This window comes from Heterodontus francisci, chromosome 3, assembly GCF_036365525.1.
Source record: "Heterodontus francisci isolate sHetFra1 chromosome 3, sHetFra1.hap1, whole genome shotgun sequence".
In the NCBI taxonomy this organism is placed as follows: Eukaryota; Metazoa; Chordata; class Chondrichthyes; order Heterodontiformes; family Heterodontidae; genus Heterodontus; species Heterodontus francisci.
In genome coordinates, this window is record NC_090373.1 from 194,304,428 (window position 1) to 194,318,499 (window position 14,072).

The 14,072-nt window shown below is 44.6% G+C and overlaps 1 protein-coding gene across 1 annotated transcript in view; it reads left to right on the forward strand.

Moving 5' to 3' along the window:
* Positions 1–14,072, forward strand: part of LOC137367175 (dynein axonemal heavy chain 6-like) — a 1,370,791-nt gene that overhangs the window by 326,271 nt on the left and 1,030,448 nt on the right. The window contains exons 10-11 of the mRNA XM_068028611.1: positions 2,970–3,108; positions 11,510–11,641. Of these exons, the coding sequence (XP_067884712.1) occupies positions 2,970–3,108; positions 11,510–11,641 (271 nt within the window). The remainder of the gene's footprint in view (positions 1–2,969; positions 3,109–11,509; positions 11,642–14,072) is intronic.

Sequence of the window (14,072 nt, forward strand, 5' to 3'; positions counted from 1 at the left end):
CTCCAGCAGCTTCCCTACCACTGACGTCAGGCTCACCGGTCTATAATTACCTGGATTATCCCTGCTACCCTTCTTAAACAAGGGGACAACATTAGCAATTCTCCAGTCCTCCGGGACCTCACCCGTGTTTATGGATGCTGCAAAGATATCTGTTAAGGCCCCAGCTATTTCCTCTCTCGCTTCCTACAGTAACCTGGGATAGATTCCATCCGGACCTGGGGACTTGTCCACCTTAATGCCTTTTAGAATACCCAACACTTCCTCCCTCCTTATGCCGACTTGACCTAGAGTAATCAAACACCTATCCTTAACCTCAACATCCGTCATGTCCCTCTCCTCGGTGAATACCGATGCAAAGTACTCGTTTAGAATCTCACCCATTTTCTCTGACGCCACGCATAATTTTCCTCCTTTGTCCTTGAGTGGGCCAATCCTTTCTCTAGTTACCCTCTTGCTCCTTATATATAATTAAAAGTCTTTGGGATTTTCCTTAACCCTGTTTGCTAAAGATATTTCATGACCCCTTTTAGCCCTCTTAATTCCTCGTTTCAGATTGGTCCTACATTCCCGATATTCTTCCAAAGCTTCGTCTTTCTTCAGCCGCCTAGACCTTATGTATGCTTTCTTTTTCCTCTTAGCTAGTTTCACAATTTCACCTGTCATCCATGGTTCCCTAATCTTGCCATTTCTATCCCTCATTTTCACAGGAATATGTCTCTCCTGCACGCTAATCAACCTCTCTTTAAAAGCCTCCCACATATCAAATGTGGATTTATCTTCAAACAGCTGCTCCCAATCTACATTCCCCAGCTCCTGCCGAATTTTGGTATAGTTTGCCTTCCCCCAATTTAGCACTCTTCCTTTAGGACCACTCTCGTCTTTGTCCATGAGTATTCTAAAACTTACGGAATTGTGATCACTATTCCCAAAGTAGTCCCCTACTGAAACTTCAACCACCTGGCCAGGCTCATTCCCCAACACCAGGTCCAGTATGGCCCCTTCCCGAGTTGGACTATTTACATACTGCTCTAGAAAACCCTCCTGGATGCTCCTTACAAATTCTACTCCATCTAGACCTCTAACACTAAGTGAATCCCAGTCAATGTTGGGAAAATTAAAATCTCCTATCACCACCACCCTGTTGCTCCTACATCTTTTCATAATCTGTTTACATATTTGTACCTCTATCTCACGCTCGCTGTTGGGAGGCCTGTAGTACATCTCCAATATTGTTATCGCACCCTTCCTGTTTCTGAGTTCTGCCCATATTGCCTCACTGCTCGAGTCCTCCATAGTGCCCTCCTTCAGCACAGCTGTGATATCCTCTTTGACCAGTAATGCAACTCCTCCACCCCTTTTACCTCCCTCTCTATCCCGCCTGAAGCATCGATATCCTGGGATATTTAGTTGCCAATCGTGCCCTTCCCTCAACCAAGTCTCAGTAATAGCAATTAAATACCCTAACCCTAACCCTAATAGCAAAATAAGCAAAATTCAATGAACTACAGGGAAAGTGTGAATGGGGATGAGTGTGAAAATATATGTTTTAATATATTTTCAACTTCTATTTTTTACACTTCATAATAAAACACATTTAAAAATGGCGTTTCATGTCTCCAAGGGCGGAGATGTTAAATTTTGAGAATTTCTGTTTTAAAACTGAAAATAATTCCACAGATGCCAGAACTTTTTTTTTTTAACAAAAGGAGGTCACGTGAAGGTTTGGACTGAGTTTGAACTGTAAACATTTACTGAAAGACACCTGTTTTCAAATAACTGACAGGGGTTGTTTTTGACTTGGGGAGATGTTTACAAAGAAGTGACAAGCCAAGATTTATGGACGTCAGAATCTTGACTTCTGGAAAGTTTTGGTTTCAATTTGAACTGTTCAAAAATCCAGTCAGTTGGTGTTTTGCCTGCAACAGAAGATAGTACCAGCTCTTATCTCTCTCTCTTGAAAAAAAAACCTGTATTTCCAGTGTGTCAGATTCTTATTTCCTCCTGTATTTGAAGAAACCCTGCATGGAATGTGTGGGAACTGAAGCCTTGTTGCTACATTCTTGCTGTAAGACCTGTTTGGAGCCTCAGTAGCTGCATCTGTTGGAAAGCCTATCCAAACTGATCTTCAATATCGCCTGGTAAGAACTGTTCTGGGGAGATCCAACTGACAGCCGTTGACACGCATTTGGAATGCCTAACCAAAACAAAGGACATCTTTCCATACCTTCTTTTCGGCCTAATTTTTAAAAAATTCCTTCTATTTCTTTGTAACAGCTGTAAACAAAAATCCCTTTTATTTTTTCCCAGTTAACCAGTTGTTTATGTATGTGTCTGTGAGGGCTAGGATAAATAAGAGGCTTTAATATTTCAATTTGTGTTTATGTTTTACTTTATTATTGGTTAGGACTTGGTTTATAATAAACTGTTAATTTTGTTGTTTATTAAAGAAGCGTTATTGGTGTGTTTTGTTCTGGGTAAAAATTGAGTACATGGTTGACTGTATCGGTAAGTGGGAAAATTTAAATATATGTTGTGACCTGTGGAGTAGTGGGACTGAATTAACAGTGCACTCCTCCCACCTCGGTCGTAACAGTGACTAAACGTTTAGTCAAAGATGTCGGCTTTAAGGCAAATGTTAAAGGAAGAAAGAGATGTCGGGTATATGGAAGGGAATACTAGATGAAAATCGTGGATGCGCAAGAGGCCAGAATTGGAGGAGCCACATTCTGTACCCCTTCTAGACTCAGAGTTGCAGATGCAGAAATAGGGTGGGATGAAGCTATGGTAGGATTCGAATAGGAGGATGAGAATTTTAAATTTTAAGAAGAGCTCTTCTCCCAAGTGAGCTGGAAAGTTGAGCTTCTACTTTGCCTCAAACCTACCCAGTGAAAGGTCTTCTTTCTCTGAGTATTTCTCTCTTTTCTTTACTTTCCTCCCTTTCTCTCATGGATTCTGTTTTTGGTTGCCAGGATGATTATACTGAAGCAGCTGTTTTTTGCTGACGAGATCTTTCAACGCAGCTTATATTATATCCGTGCCTTGTGTGAAGCTGCCAGCTCTAGCAATGGAGGTCTGGGGACTGGAGAGAGTGCCATTGCTTTTGTGAAGGTATGTCTGCTAATTTTATATTTCTCTTGCCTTTGAGTCAGAAGGTCGTGGGTTCAAGCCCCACTCTGGAGACCTGAGAACAAAATCCAGGCTGGCACTCCAGTGCAGTACTGAGGAAGAACTGCAATGGCAGAGGTGCTGTCTTTCAGATGAGACATTAAACTGAGGGCTTGCCTTCCATGTTTCCCTCTGAGATATGTCAGATTCATCTTACGATTGCCTCCCAGCAATTAACTGAGAGTGGTGTGGATACTTGCCCCCATCTCCTGAATTAAAGGAATCTCGTCCCTTTAAGGGTAGGCGGCCACATGTGGAGAGCTTTCCATAAACTGTAGGGGCCCAAACCACTGGAGGCCAATAGAAAAACACCTGGGCCGGAATTGTACGTTGGGCGGGAGGCCCCGCTCACCGGCCGAAAAGTTGGGGGGGAGCCTGCCTCTGCTGGGCCTGGGGAGCTGCACCAGGATTTTTCACTGCTCAGGCCCTTAATTGGCCTTGGGCAGGACTTCCACCTCCTTGAGGCAGGAAGTTCCACCTAATGGAGCTGCCGGCCAATCAGTGAGCCGGCAGCTCTGAGTCCCAGCAGCGCCACCGGGAGCGGTGGTCACTGCTGAGACTACACCCAGCTAACAGAAACAAAAGGAAGGATGGACCCGGAATGAAGGTAGGTTTTTGGGACCTCGCCAAGGACAATTGGCCGGGCCCCAGCGAGACAAGAGGGCTCAGTTAGGCAGTGGAGGGCGGGGGGTGGTGGGGGGTGTGTTGTGTGGTGGGGGCGGTTGGGATTTTGGGGCCGGAGGGGTTGGGAACTTGGGGCACAGGGTGCCAGTTCAGGAGGGCCCTCCCCAGCCTGCAAGAAGACTGCCTGGTTTTACCTGGCGGTCTCCTTGGGGTGTTTGCTGTCCAGCCACCGCGGGTAAAGTAACCGCGGAGACGAGAGGAGGCCCTTAAGTGGCTGTTAATTGGCCACTTAAGGGCCTTGATTGGCCTGGGGCGGGCAGGCCGTTTCTCACCCTCCGCCCCGCGTAAAATTGCAGCGGGGACAGAGGGGTTGGGAACTTTACACCCCCACCCCCCAACACCAGCCTGCTCATTAGCGGGGTGGTAAAATTTCGGCCCTGGAGGCACAAAGCAGTTTGTGTGTACGTGATTGAGTGGCGCAGGACCCACATCTCTATTTGAAGGCTCGGAAAGTAGATGCTATTGATGAATATAAGGAGGGTGAGGGTTAGGTTACTCCAAGGCACTATCCCCAGAAGCCTGCAGTGCAACATTCCTGGCAGGAGGTGATAGGCAGAGTCAATGCAGGCCCGGCAATATTAACCAAGGTTAAAAACATTTGGAAAACCGAAAATGGGATGGAATCCTGATTCTGCCAGGATTCCTCCCCATTGCTGCCCGACAAATGTTCTCCCCATGGTGGGGGGAGGCATTTGAAAATCTTCGGACCCTCCCTCCCTCCTCATATCAAGGGACCTTGTCTGGGGGAGAGTTCCGAAGACTTCCCTGGGAATTACATTAGTGTACCCTTCAAAGGCCCAGCCAAATGCCTGCTGACTGAAAGCTGCTGTGAATCCTGCTGAGGCCCCAGGAAAAGCCAGAAGTCTATTGCAGTGTCAGGTAATGGATTCTGGAGAGAATTAATCAACCTGCAGAATGGTTTAAATGGAGCTGTGTTCAAGCAGCAACTTAGGGTTGAAACCCTCAACACACTAACATTTTCAAAGCTCTTGACACATAAAATCATGAGAGAATCATCAAATTATACTGCTTGGAAGGAGGCCATTTGGCTCATAATGCCATCTTTGGAAGAGCTATCCAATTAGTCTCACTGTCCTGCTTTTTCCCCACAGCCCTGCAATTTTTCACCTTTAGGTATTTATCCAATTCACTTTTGCAAGGTACATTGAATTGCTTCCACCATTCATTCACTCATTCACTAGGTCGTAACAACTCACTGCATGACACACGGTTACTTACTGACACAAAGGGTGCGTTGCAGAATGGTTTCAGATTGCTCTGCTCCCAAGGACGTCTGCAGAAAATTGTAGTGAGGGGAGAATGATCAATTTTGAATATGCTTAAATTCAAGTGAATTGTCATGGGTTTAAAATCCAGTGTGTACTCAAATTGATACACCAGAAGAATAGAGGTCTGAATAACTGGTCTGGAGTTTCCCTTGGCCCTGTTTGAACCTCCATTAACAAACAGCTAACAATAGCACAAAGAACAGTTCAGTGGCACACACGCCATTGCTCCCATCCTGCCCCCACTTACTGCACAGTGTGTGTGGAGTTGGAGATCCACACTTACAACTGCGGCATCCTATTTGATCCTGAGTTGAGCTTCTGACCCCATATCCTCTCCATCACCAAGACCGCCTACTTCTGTCTCTGTAATATTGCCTATCTTCGTCCTTACCTCAGCTCATCTGCTGCTGAAACCCTCTTACGTGCTTTTGTTACCTCCAGACTCGACCATTCCAATGCTTTACTGGCCAAGTTCCCATCTTCCATCCTCTGTAAACGTGAGCTGATCCAAAACTCTGTTTCCCATAAACTAACAAGAACATAAGAACTAGGAGCAGGAGTAGGCAATTCAGCCCCTCGAGCCTGCTCTGCCATTAAATACCATCATGGCTGCTCTCATCAAGGCCTCAACTCCACTTTTCTGCCCGTTCTCCATAATCCTTCAACCCATTTCTATCTCCTCCTTAAATTTACCCAATGTCCCGGCATTCACTGCACTCTGGGGTAGTGAATTCCACAGATTCGCGACCCTTTGAGAGAAGTAATTTCTCCTCATCTCTGTTTTAAATCTGCTACCCCTTATCCTAAAACTATGACCTCTTGTTCTAGATTGCCCCAACAGAGGAAACATCCTCGCGATGTCTACTTTGTCAATCCCCTTAATCATCTTATATACCTCAATTAGATCTCCTCTCATTCTTCTATACTCCAGAGAGTAAAGGCCTAAACTGCTCAATCTCTCTTCATAAGACAAGCCTCCCATCTCTGGAATCAATCTAGTGAACCTCCTCTGAACTGCCTCCAATGCAACTACATTCCTTTCTCAAGTAAGGGGACCAAAACTGTACTCAATACTCCAGGTGCAGTCTCACCAATGCCTTGTACAGTTGCAGCAACACTTCCCTACTTTTATACTCTATTCCTTTAGCAATAAATGCCAAAATTCCATTTGTCTTCCTTATCACCTGCTGTACCTGCAAACTAGTTTTCTGCGATTCATGCAAGAGGACACCCACATCCCTCTGCACCGAAGCACTCTGAAGTTTCTCTCCATTTAGACAATAATTTGCCTTTCTATTCTTCTGACTTAAATGGATAACCTCACACTTATCCACGTTAAAATCCATCTGCCAAATTTTGGCCCATTTATCTAACCTATCCATATCCATTTGTAGATTTCTTATTTCTTTATTGCAACTTACGATCCCACCTATTTTAGTGTCATCTGCAAATTTAGCTATAGTACCTTCTATCCCTGCATCCAAGTCATTTATGTAGATTGTAAATATTTGGGGCCCGAGGACTGAACCCTGTGGCTCCCCACTAATTACATCTTGCCAACCAGAAAAAGACCCATTTATCCCGACTGTCTGTTTTCTGTTGGTTAGCCAATCCTCTATCCAAGCCAATAAATTGCCCCTAACCCCACGTGATCTTACCTTGTGTATTAACCTTTTGTGCGGCACCGTATCAAATGCCTTCTGGAAGTCCAGATAAATTTGCACCAAGTCCTGTTCCTCCATCACCCCTGTGCATGCTGACCTGTATTGACTCCCAGTCTGGCAATGCCTTGAATTTAAAATTCTCATCCTTGTGGTCAAATTCCTCCATGGCCTTGCCTCTCCCTATCTTATAACCTCCTCCAGCCCCACAACTCTCCGTTACCTCTCCAAGCCTGGCTTCCTACGCATCCCTAATTTCCTTCACTCCATCATTGGTGGCTGTGCCTTCAGCTGTCTAGCCCCTAAGCTCTGGAACCCTCTCTTAAACCTCTAAATGGGATATTTTCCACTTGGCAGGCAGTAAGTTGTGCCGCAAGGATCAGCGCTGGGGCCTCAGCTATTTACAATCTATATTAATGCCTTTGATGAAGAGACAGAGAGTAATGTATCTAAGTTTGCTGATGATACAAAAGTAGGCGGAAAGGTAAGCTGTAGGGAGGACACAGAGAGGCTGCAAAGCGATATAGACAGGTTGAGTGAGTGGGCAACAAGATGGCAGATGGAGTATAATGTAAGGAAGTGTGAAGTTATTCACTTTGGTTGTAAGAATAAAAAAGCAGAATTTTTTAAAAAGCTGTGAAACTGTTGATGTTCAAAGAGACTTGGGGGTGCTTGTACGAGGAATGCAGAAAATTAGCGTGCAGGTACAGCAAGCAATTAGGAAGGCAAATAGCTTGTTCGTCTTTATTGCAAGGGGATTGGAGTTCAGGAATAAAGAAGTCTTGCTATAATTTTACAGGGTTTTGGTGAGACCACATCTGGAGTACTGTGTGCAGTTTTGGTCTCCACATTTAAGAAAGGATATACTTGCATTGAGGCAAAGGTTGGTTCCTGGGATGAGAGGGTTGACCTATTGATGAGAGGCTGAGTAACTTGGGCCTGTATTCTCTGGAGTTTAGAAGAATAAGAGGCAATCTCATTGAAACATATAAGATTCTGAAGTGGCTCGATGGGGTAGACACTGAGAGATTATTTCTGCTGGTCGAAAAATCTAAAACATGGGGCACAGTCTCATGATAAGGACTGAGATAGGACTGAGATGAGGAGAAATTACTTCACTCAAAGGGTTGTGAATATTTGGAATTCTCTACCCCAGAGGGTTGTGGATGCTCCATCGTTGAGTACAATGAAGGCTGGGGCAGATAGATTTTTGATCTCTCAGGGAATCAAGGGATATGGTGAGCGGTTGGGAAGGTGGAATTGAAGCCTAAGATCAGCCATGATTGTTTTGAATGGCGGAGCAGGCTCGATGGGCCATATGGTCTACTCCTACTCATTTTTCTTGTGTACCTCTATACTCCTTTAAGATGTTCCTTAAAACCTACCTCTTTGACCAAATCCTGCCTTGATATCTACTTATGTGGATTGGAGTCATATTTTGTTTGATAACGCTTCTGAAAAACATCTTGGGACATTTTACAATGTTAAAGGCACTATATAAATGCAAGTCATTGGTCCTGAGCTCCCACGCAATTTTCCTCTCATTCTAATATCAATAACTTGAAGGAGAAAAGCCAGTTGGAAGCTTCTTTAGTTTCTGTCCCACCCCCAGTGTGAGACATGCAGAGATAAGAATGAAGCCTTCCTTTCATGCACCTGGATAACCTGCAACAACAACAAAAGCAGTTTGTATTTATATAGTGCCTTTGACATAATAAAACGTCCTAAGGCGCTTCACAATATTATACAACAAAATATGACACCAAGCCACATCAGGAGACATCAGGGCAGATAGCCAAAAGCCTGGTCAATTAGGTAGGTTTTAAGGAGTATCTTCAAGGAGGAAAGTGAGGTAGAGAGGAGGAAAGGTTTAGGGAAGGAATTCTAGAGCTTGGGGCCCAGGCAACTGAAGGCATGGCCACTAACGGTGGAGCAATTAAAATCAGTTCCGAAGAAGGGTCACTGACCCGAAACGTTAACTCTGTTTCTCTTTCCACAGATGCTGGCAGACCTGCTGAGTGGTTCCAGCATTTCTTGTTTTAATTAAAATCGGGGTTGCTCAAGAGACCAAAATTAGAAGAGCACAGTTTTCTCGGAGAGTACAAAAGCAAAATACTGCAGATGCTGTAAATCTGAAATAAAAACAGAAAATGCTGGAAATACGCAGGAGGTCAGGCAGCATCTGTGGAAAAAAAAACAGATTTAACAGACCTCAAACATTCGCTCTGTTTTTCTCTCGACAGATGCTGCCTGACCTGCTGAGTATTTCCAGCATTTTCTATTTTTATTTCTCGGAGCGTTGCAGGACTGGAGGAGATTACAGAGATAGAGAGGGATGAGGCCAAGGAGGGATCTGAAAACAAGGATGTAAATTTTAAAATCAAGGCATTGTTTAACTGGGAGCCATTGCTTGTCAGCAAGCACAGAGTTGATGGTAAATGGCATTTGATGTGAGTTAGTACAGGGGCAGCAGAGTTTTGGATGAACTCAGGTTTGCGGAATGTAGAATGTGGGAGGCTGGCCATGAGTGCGTTGGAATAGTCTAGTCTAGAGCTAGCAAAAGAGTGGATGAGGGTTTCAGAAGAAGAAGGGCTGAGGCAAGGGTGAAAACGGGTGGTGTTACGGAGGTAGAAATAGGCAGTCTTAGTGAAGGCGCGGATATGTGGTTGGGATCTCATCTCAGGGTCCAATACGACACTGAGATTGTGGACAATCTGTTTCAGCCTCAGACGGTTACCAGAGAGATGCGTTTGTGGCAGGGACCGAAGTCAATGGCTTCACTCTTCCTGATATTGAACTGGAGAGGATTTCTACCTATCGGACCAGCAGTCTAAAACTTTAGAGACAGTGGAATGCCCGAGAGAGGTGGTTGGGGAGTAGAGCGGGGAGTAGAGCTGGGAGTCGTCAGCATAAATGTGAAAACTGACCTGTTTTTGGATGATGTTGCCGAGGAGCACATACGAACATACGAATTAGGAGCAGAAGTAGGTCATTCGGCCCCTTGAGCCTGCTCCACCATTCAATAAGATCATAACTGATCTGTTTGTGTCTCAAATTCCACACTCCCATCTACCCCCGATAACCTTTGATTCCCTTGCCTAACAAGAATCTATCTACCTCCGCCTTAAAAATATTCAATAACCCTGCCTCCACAACCTTCTGAGGCAGAGAGTTCCAAAGTCGCACAACTCTATGAGAGAAAAATTTCTCCTCATCTCTAAAGGGCGACCCCAAATTTTAAAACAGTGACCCTAGTTCTGAACGCCCCCACAAGTGGAAACATCCTTTCCACATCCAGCTTGTCCAGAGCATTCAGGATCTTATAAACTTCAATCAAGTCTCCCCTCACTCTTCTAAACTCCAGTGAAAACAAGGCCAGTCTGTCCAGCCTTTCCTCAAAAGACAATCCGCTCATTCCAGGTATTAATCTAGTAAACCTCCTCTGAACTGCCTCCAATGCATTTACATCCTTCCTTAAATAAGGAGACCAAAACTGCACAAAGTATTTGAGATGTGGTCTCACCAATGCCTTGTATAACTGAAGCATAACATCCTTACTTTTATTTTCAATTCCTCTCATAATAAAGGATAGCATTCCATTAGGCTTCTTTATTACTTGCTGTATGTGCATACTGTTTGTGACTCATGCACCTGGATCCCTCTGCACCTCGGAATTTTGCACTTGTTCTCCATTTAAGTAATACTCTGCTTTTTTATTCTTCCTGCCAAAGTGAACAACGTCACATTTTCCCACATTATGCTCCATCCTCCAGATTTTTTCCCACTCACTCAACTTATCTATATTGGTCTGCAAGCTCCTTATGTCCTCTTCATAACATACTTTCCTACCTATCTTTGTGTCATCTGCGAATTTAGCTACCAAGCCATCGCTTCCCTCATCTAAGTCATTGATATAAATCGTAAAAAGTTGAGGCCCCAGCACAGACCCCTGTGGGACTCCACTCATCACATCCTGCCACTCAGAAAAGGACTGATTTATGCATACTCTCTGTTTTCTGCAGCCAGCCAATCTTCTATCCATGCAATTGTGTTCGCTCCAGTTTTCGCAGATGAGAGCAGGACCTAATAGAGCTTTATGTGGTCCAGTCAGATCTGGCAGTGATTGGCTACACCAGTTTTCCGCCATATCTGTTCAAGTCTGCTTCCCATGGACTTAAGGGAGTGGAGATAGGTTTCTGCCAGGTGCTCCGGTTTCCTCCCACAGCCAGAGACCTGCAGGTTGACAGGTAAATTGGCCATTGTAAATTGCCCCTAGTGTAGGTAGGTGGGAGGAGAATGGTGGGAATGTGGTAGGGAATATGGGTTTAATGTAGGGTTAATATAAATGGGTGGTTGTTGGTCAGCACAGACTCGTTGGGCCGAAGGGCCTGTTTCAGTGCTGCATCTCTCTCTATTGGGGGCTTGGGTGTCGAAGGTGGAGTTGAGGGTGTGGTTGAGCAGATCGGTAGTTGCAGAAATGTTGTGGGGAATGGAAAGTCAAGGGCTCGATAATTGGGAATTTGAGAATGCAGTTCTCAGTGAATTGGGAGAGAGTTTTTTCCAGCTGCGGTTACAGAAGGAAGTAGGGTTTAGAGGGGGAAGCCGAGTCAGATTGCACCCAACTGGCTGCTCTCCTGACTCCACCTACTCTGTGATAGAATTAACTCTGCCTGAGATGCTTCTGTGTAATTTTATCTTTTTCACTTTCAGTTGGACAGAATGAATTCCTATTCATGCGAGCAGTTTGTTGAAATCCAGTCTGAACAGCATAAATATGCACTGAAGCAGCTTTGCGATCTCCGATACAAAATAATTCAGTCTGTCAAAGAGTCATGTCTGGAGGTAATTTTACCGCCGCTGCTCACTTTCCAAGTTGTAAACTGCACATGGTTGAAAGGTCCTTTGGGGAAGTTGCTGCAGTATTAGTGTTAATGTCAGAGCCAGCCGTTAAACAGTAAACAGCCTCCAGAAGCCCAGGAAGGAGCTTGCAATTGACAGTGATTTTGGCAGGTTTCCTAGGCTTGTATCTGCTGGAGTTTAGAAGAGTGAGGCGACTTGATTGAAACAGATAAGTTTCTGAGGGGTCATGACAGGGTGGATGTGGAAAGGATGTTTCCTGTTGTGTGAGAATCTAGAACTAGGGGTCACTGTTTAAAAATAAGGGGTCGCCCATTTAAAACAGAGATGAGGAGAAATTGTTTCTCTCAGAGGGTCGTGAGTCTTTGGAACTCTCTTCCTCAAAAGGTGGTGGAAGCAGAGTCTTTGAATATTTTTAAGGCAGAGGTAGATAGATTCTTGATAAGCAAGGGGATGACAGGTTATTGGGAGGTATGTGGGAATGTGGAGTTGAAGTTACAATCAGATCAGCCATGATCTTATTGAATGGCGGAGCAGGCTCGAGGGGCCGAGTGGCCTACTCCTGCTCCTAATTCGTATGTTCATATGTTCGTATTTCCTCAAAGCCTCAATAAGAAACAGCCCCTGAAGCCTGTTCTACCATTCAATCAGATCAAGAAACACAGTAAGTTAGTATGCAGGTACAGCAAGCAATTAGGAAGGGAAATGGCATGTTGGCCTCTATTGCAAGGGGATTGGAGTACAGGAATAAAGAAGTCTTGCTAAAATTGTACAGGGTTTTGGCGAGTCCACATCTGGAATACTGTGTGCAGTTTTGATCTTCATATTTAAGAAAGGATATACTTACATTGGAGGTGGTACAGCGAAGGTTCACTAAATTGATCCTTGGGATGAGGGAGTTGTCCTATGATGAGAGGCTGGCTGAGTAAATTGGGCCTATATTCTCTGGAGTTTAGAAGAATGAAAGGTGATCTCATTGAAACATACAATATTCTGAAGGGGCTGGATAGGGTAGACACTGAGAAATTGTTTCCACTGGTCGGGGAATCTAAAACACATGGGGACAATCTCAGGATAAGGGGATGATCATTTAGGACTGGGAGATGAGGAGAAATTACTTCACTCAGAGGGTTGTGAATATTTGGAATTCTCTACCCCAGAGATTTGTGGATGCTCCATCATTGAATACATTTAAGGCTGGGATAGACAGATTTTTGATCTTTCAGGGAATCAAGGGATATGGCAAGCAGGTGGGAAGGTGGAGTTGAGGCCCAAGATCAGCTATGATCGTTCTGAATGGCTCGATGGGCCATATTTCTACTCCTGCTCCTATTTCTTGTGTTCTTGCGTTCATGCTGAGCTCCATTTGGCTGCCTTTGCTCCACATCCCTTACCCAGCAAAAAGACGGGAGTCCAAAACTATAGACCATCAATATGAGATAGTCACCAATAAATCCAACAGGAAATTGAGGAAAAACTTTTTTTTATTTATTTAGAGATACAGCACTGAAACAGGCCCTTTGGCCCACTGAGTCTGTGCCGACCATCAACCACCCATTTATACTAATCCTACATTAATCCCATATTCCTACCACAACCCCACAATTCCCCTACCACTTACCTATACTAGGGGCAATTTATAATGGCCAATTTACCTATCAACCTGCCAGTCTTTGGCTGTGGGAGGAAACCGGAGCACCCGGTGAAAACCCGCACGGTCACAGGGAGAACTTGCAAACTCCGCACAGGCAGTACCCAGAAACGAACCCAGGTCGCTAGAGCTGTGAGGCTGCAGTGCTAACCACTGCGCCACTGTGCCGCCCCTTTTTATCCCCCTAAAGAATGTTGAACTCACTATCACATGCAGAGGTGCAGGAGCAGAGCGACCTGGGAAATATGTGCACCAATCATTCAAGGTTGCAGGGTAGGTTGACAAAGCGGTTAATAATCCTACAGATTGGAGGGTCGCTAATGTAACCCTACTATTTAAAAAGGGAGGTAGAGAGAAAGCAGGGAATTATAGACCAGTCAGCCTGACGCAGTAATGGGGAAAATTCTAGAGTCCATTATCAAAGATTTTATAGCAGAGCACTTAGAGAACAGTGGTAGAATCGGGCAGAGTCAGCATGGATTTATGAAAGGGAAATCATGCTTGACAAATCTACTGGAATTCTTCGAGGATGTAACTAGTAGAGTTGTTGAAGGGGAGCCAGTGGATGTGGTTTATTTGGACTTTCAGAAGGCTTTCCACAAAGTCCCACTTAAGAGATTAGCATGTAAAATTAAAGCGCGTTGGATTGGGGGTAGTGTATTGCGATGGATAGAAAATTGGTTGGCGGACAGGAAAACAAAGAGTACGGATAAATGTTTTTTTTTCTGAATGTCAGGCAGTGATTAGAGGGGTACCGCAGTGATA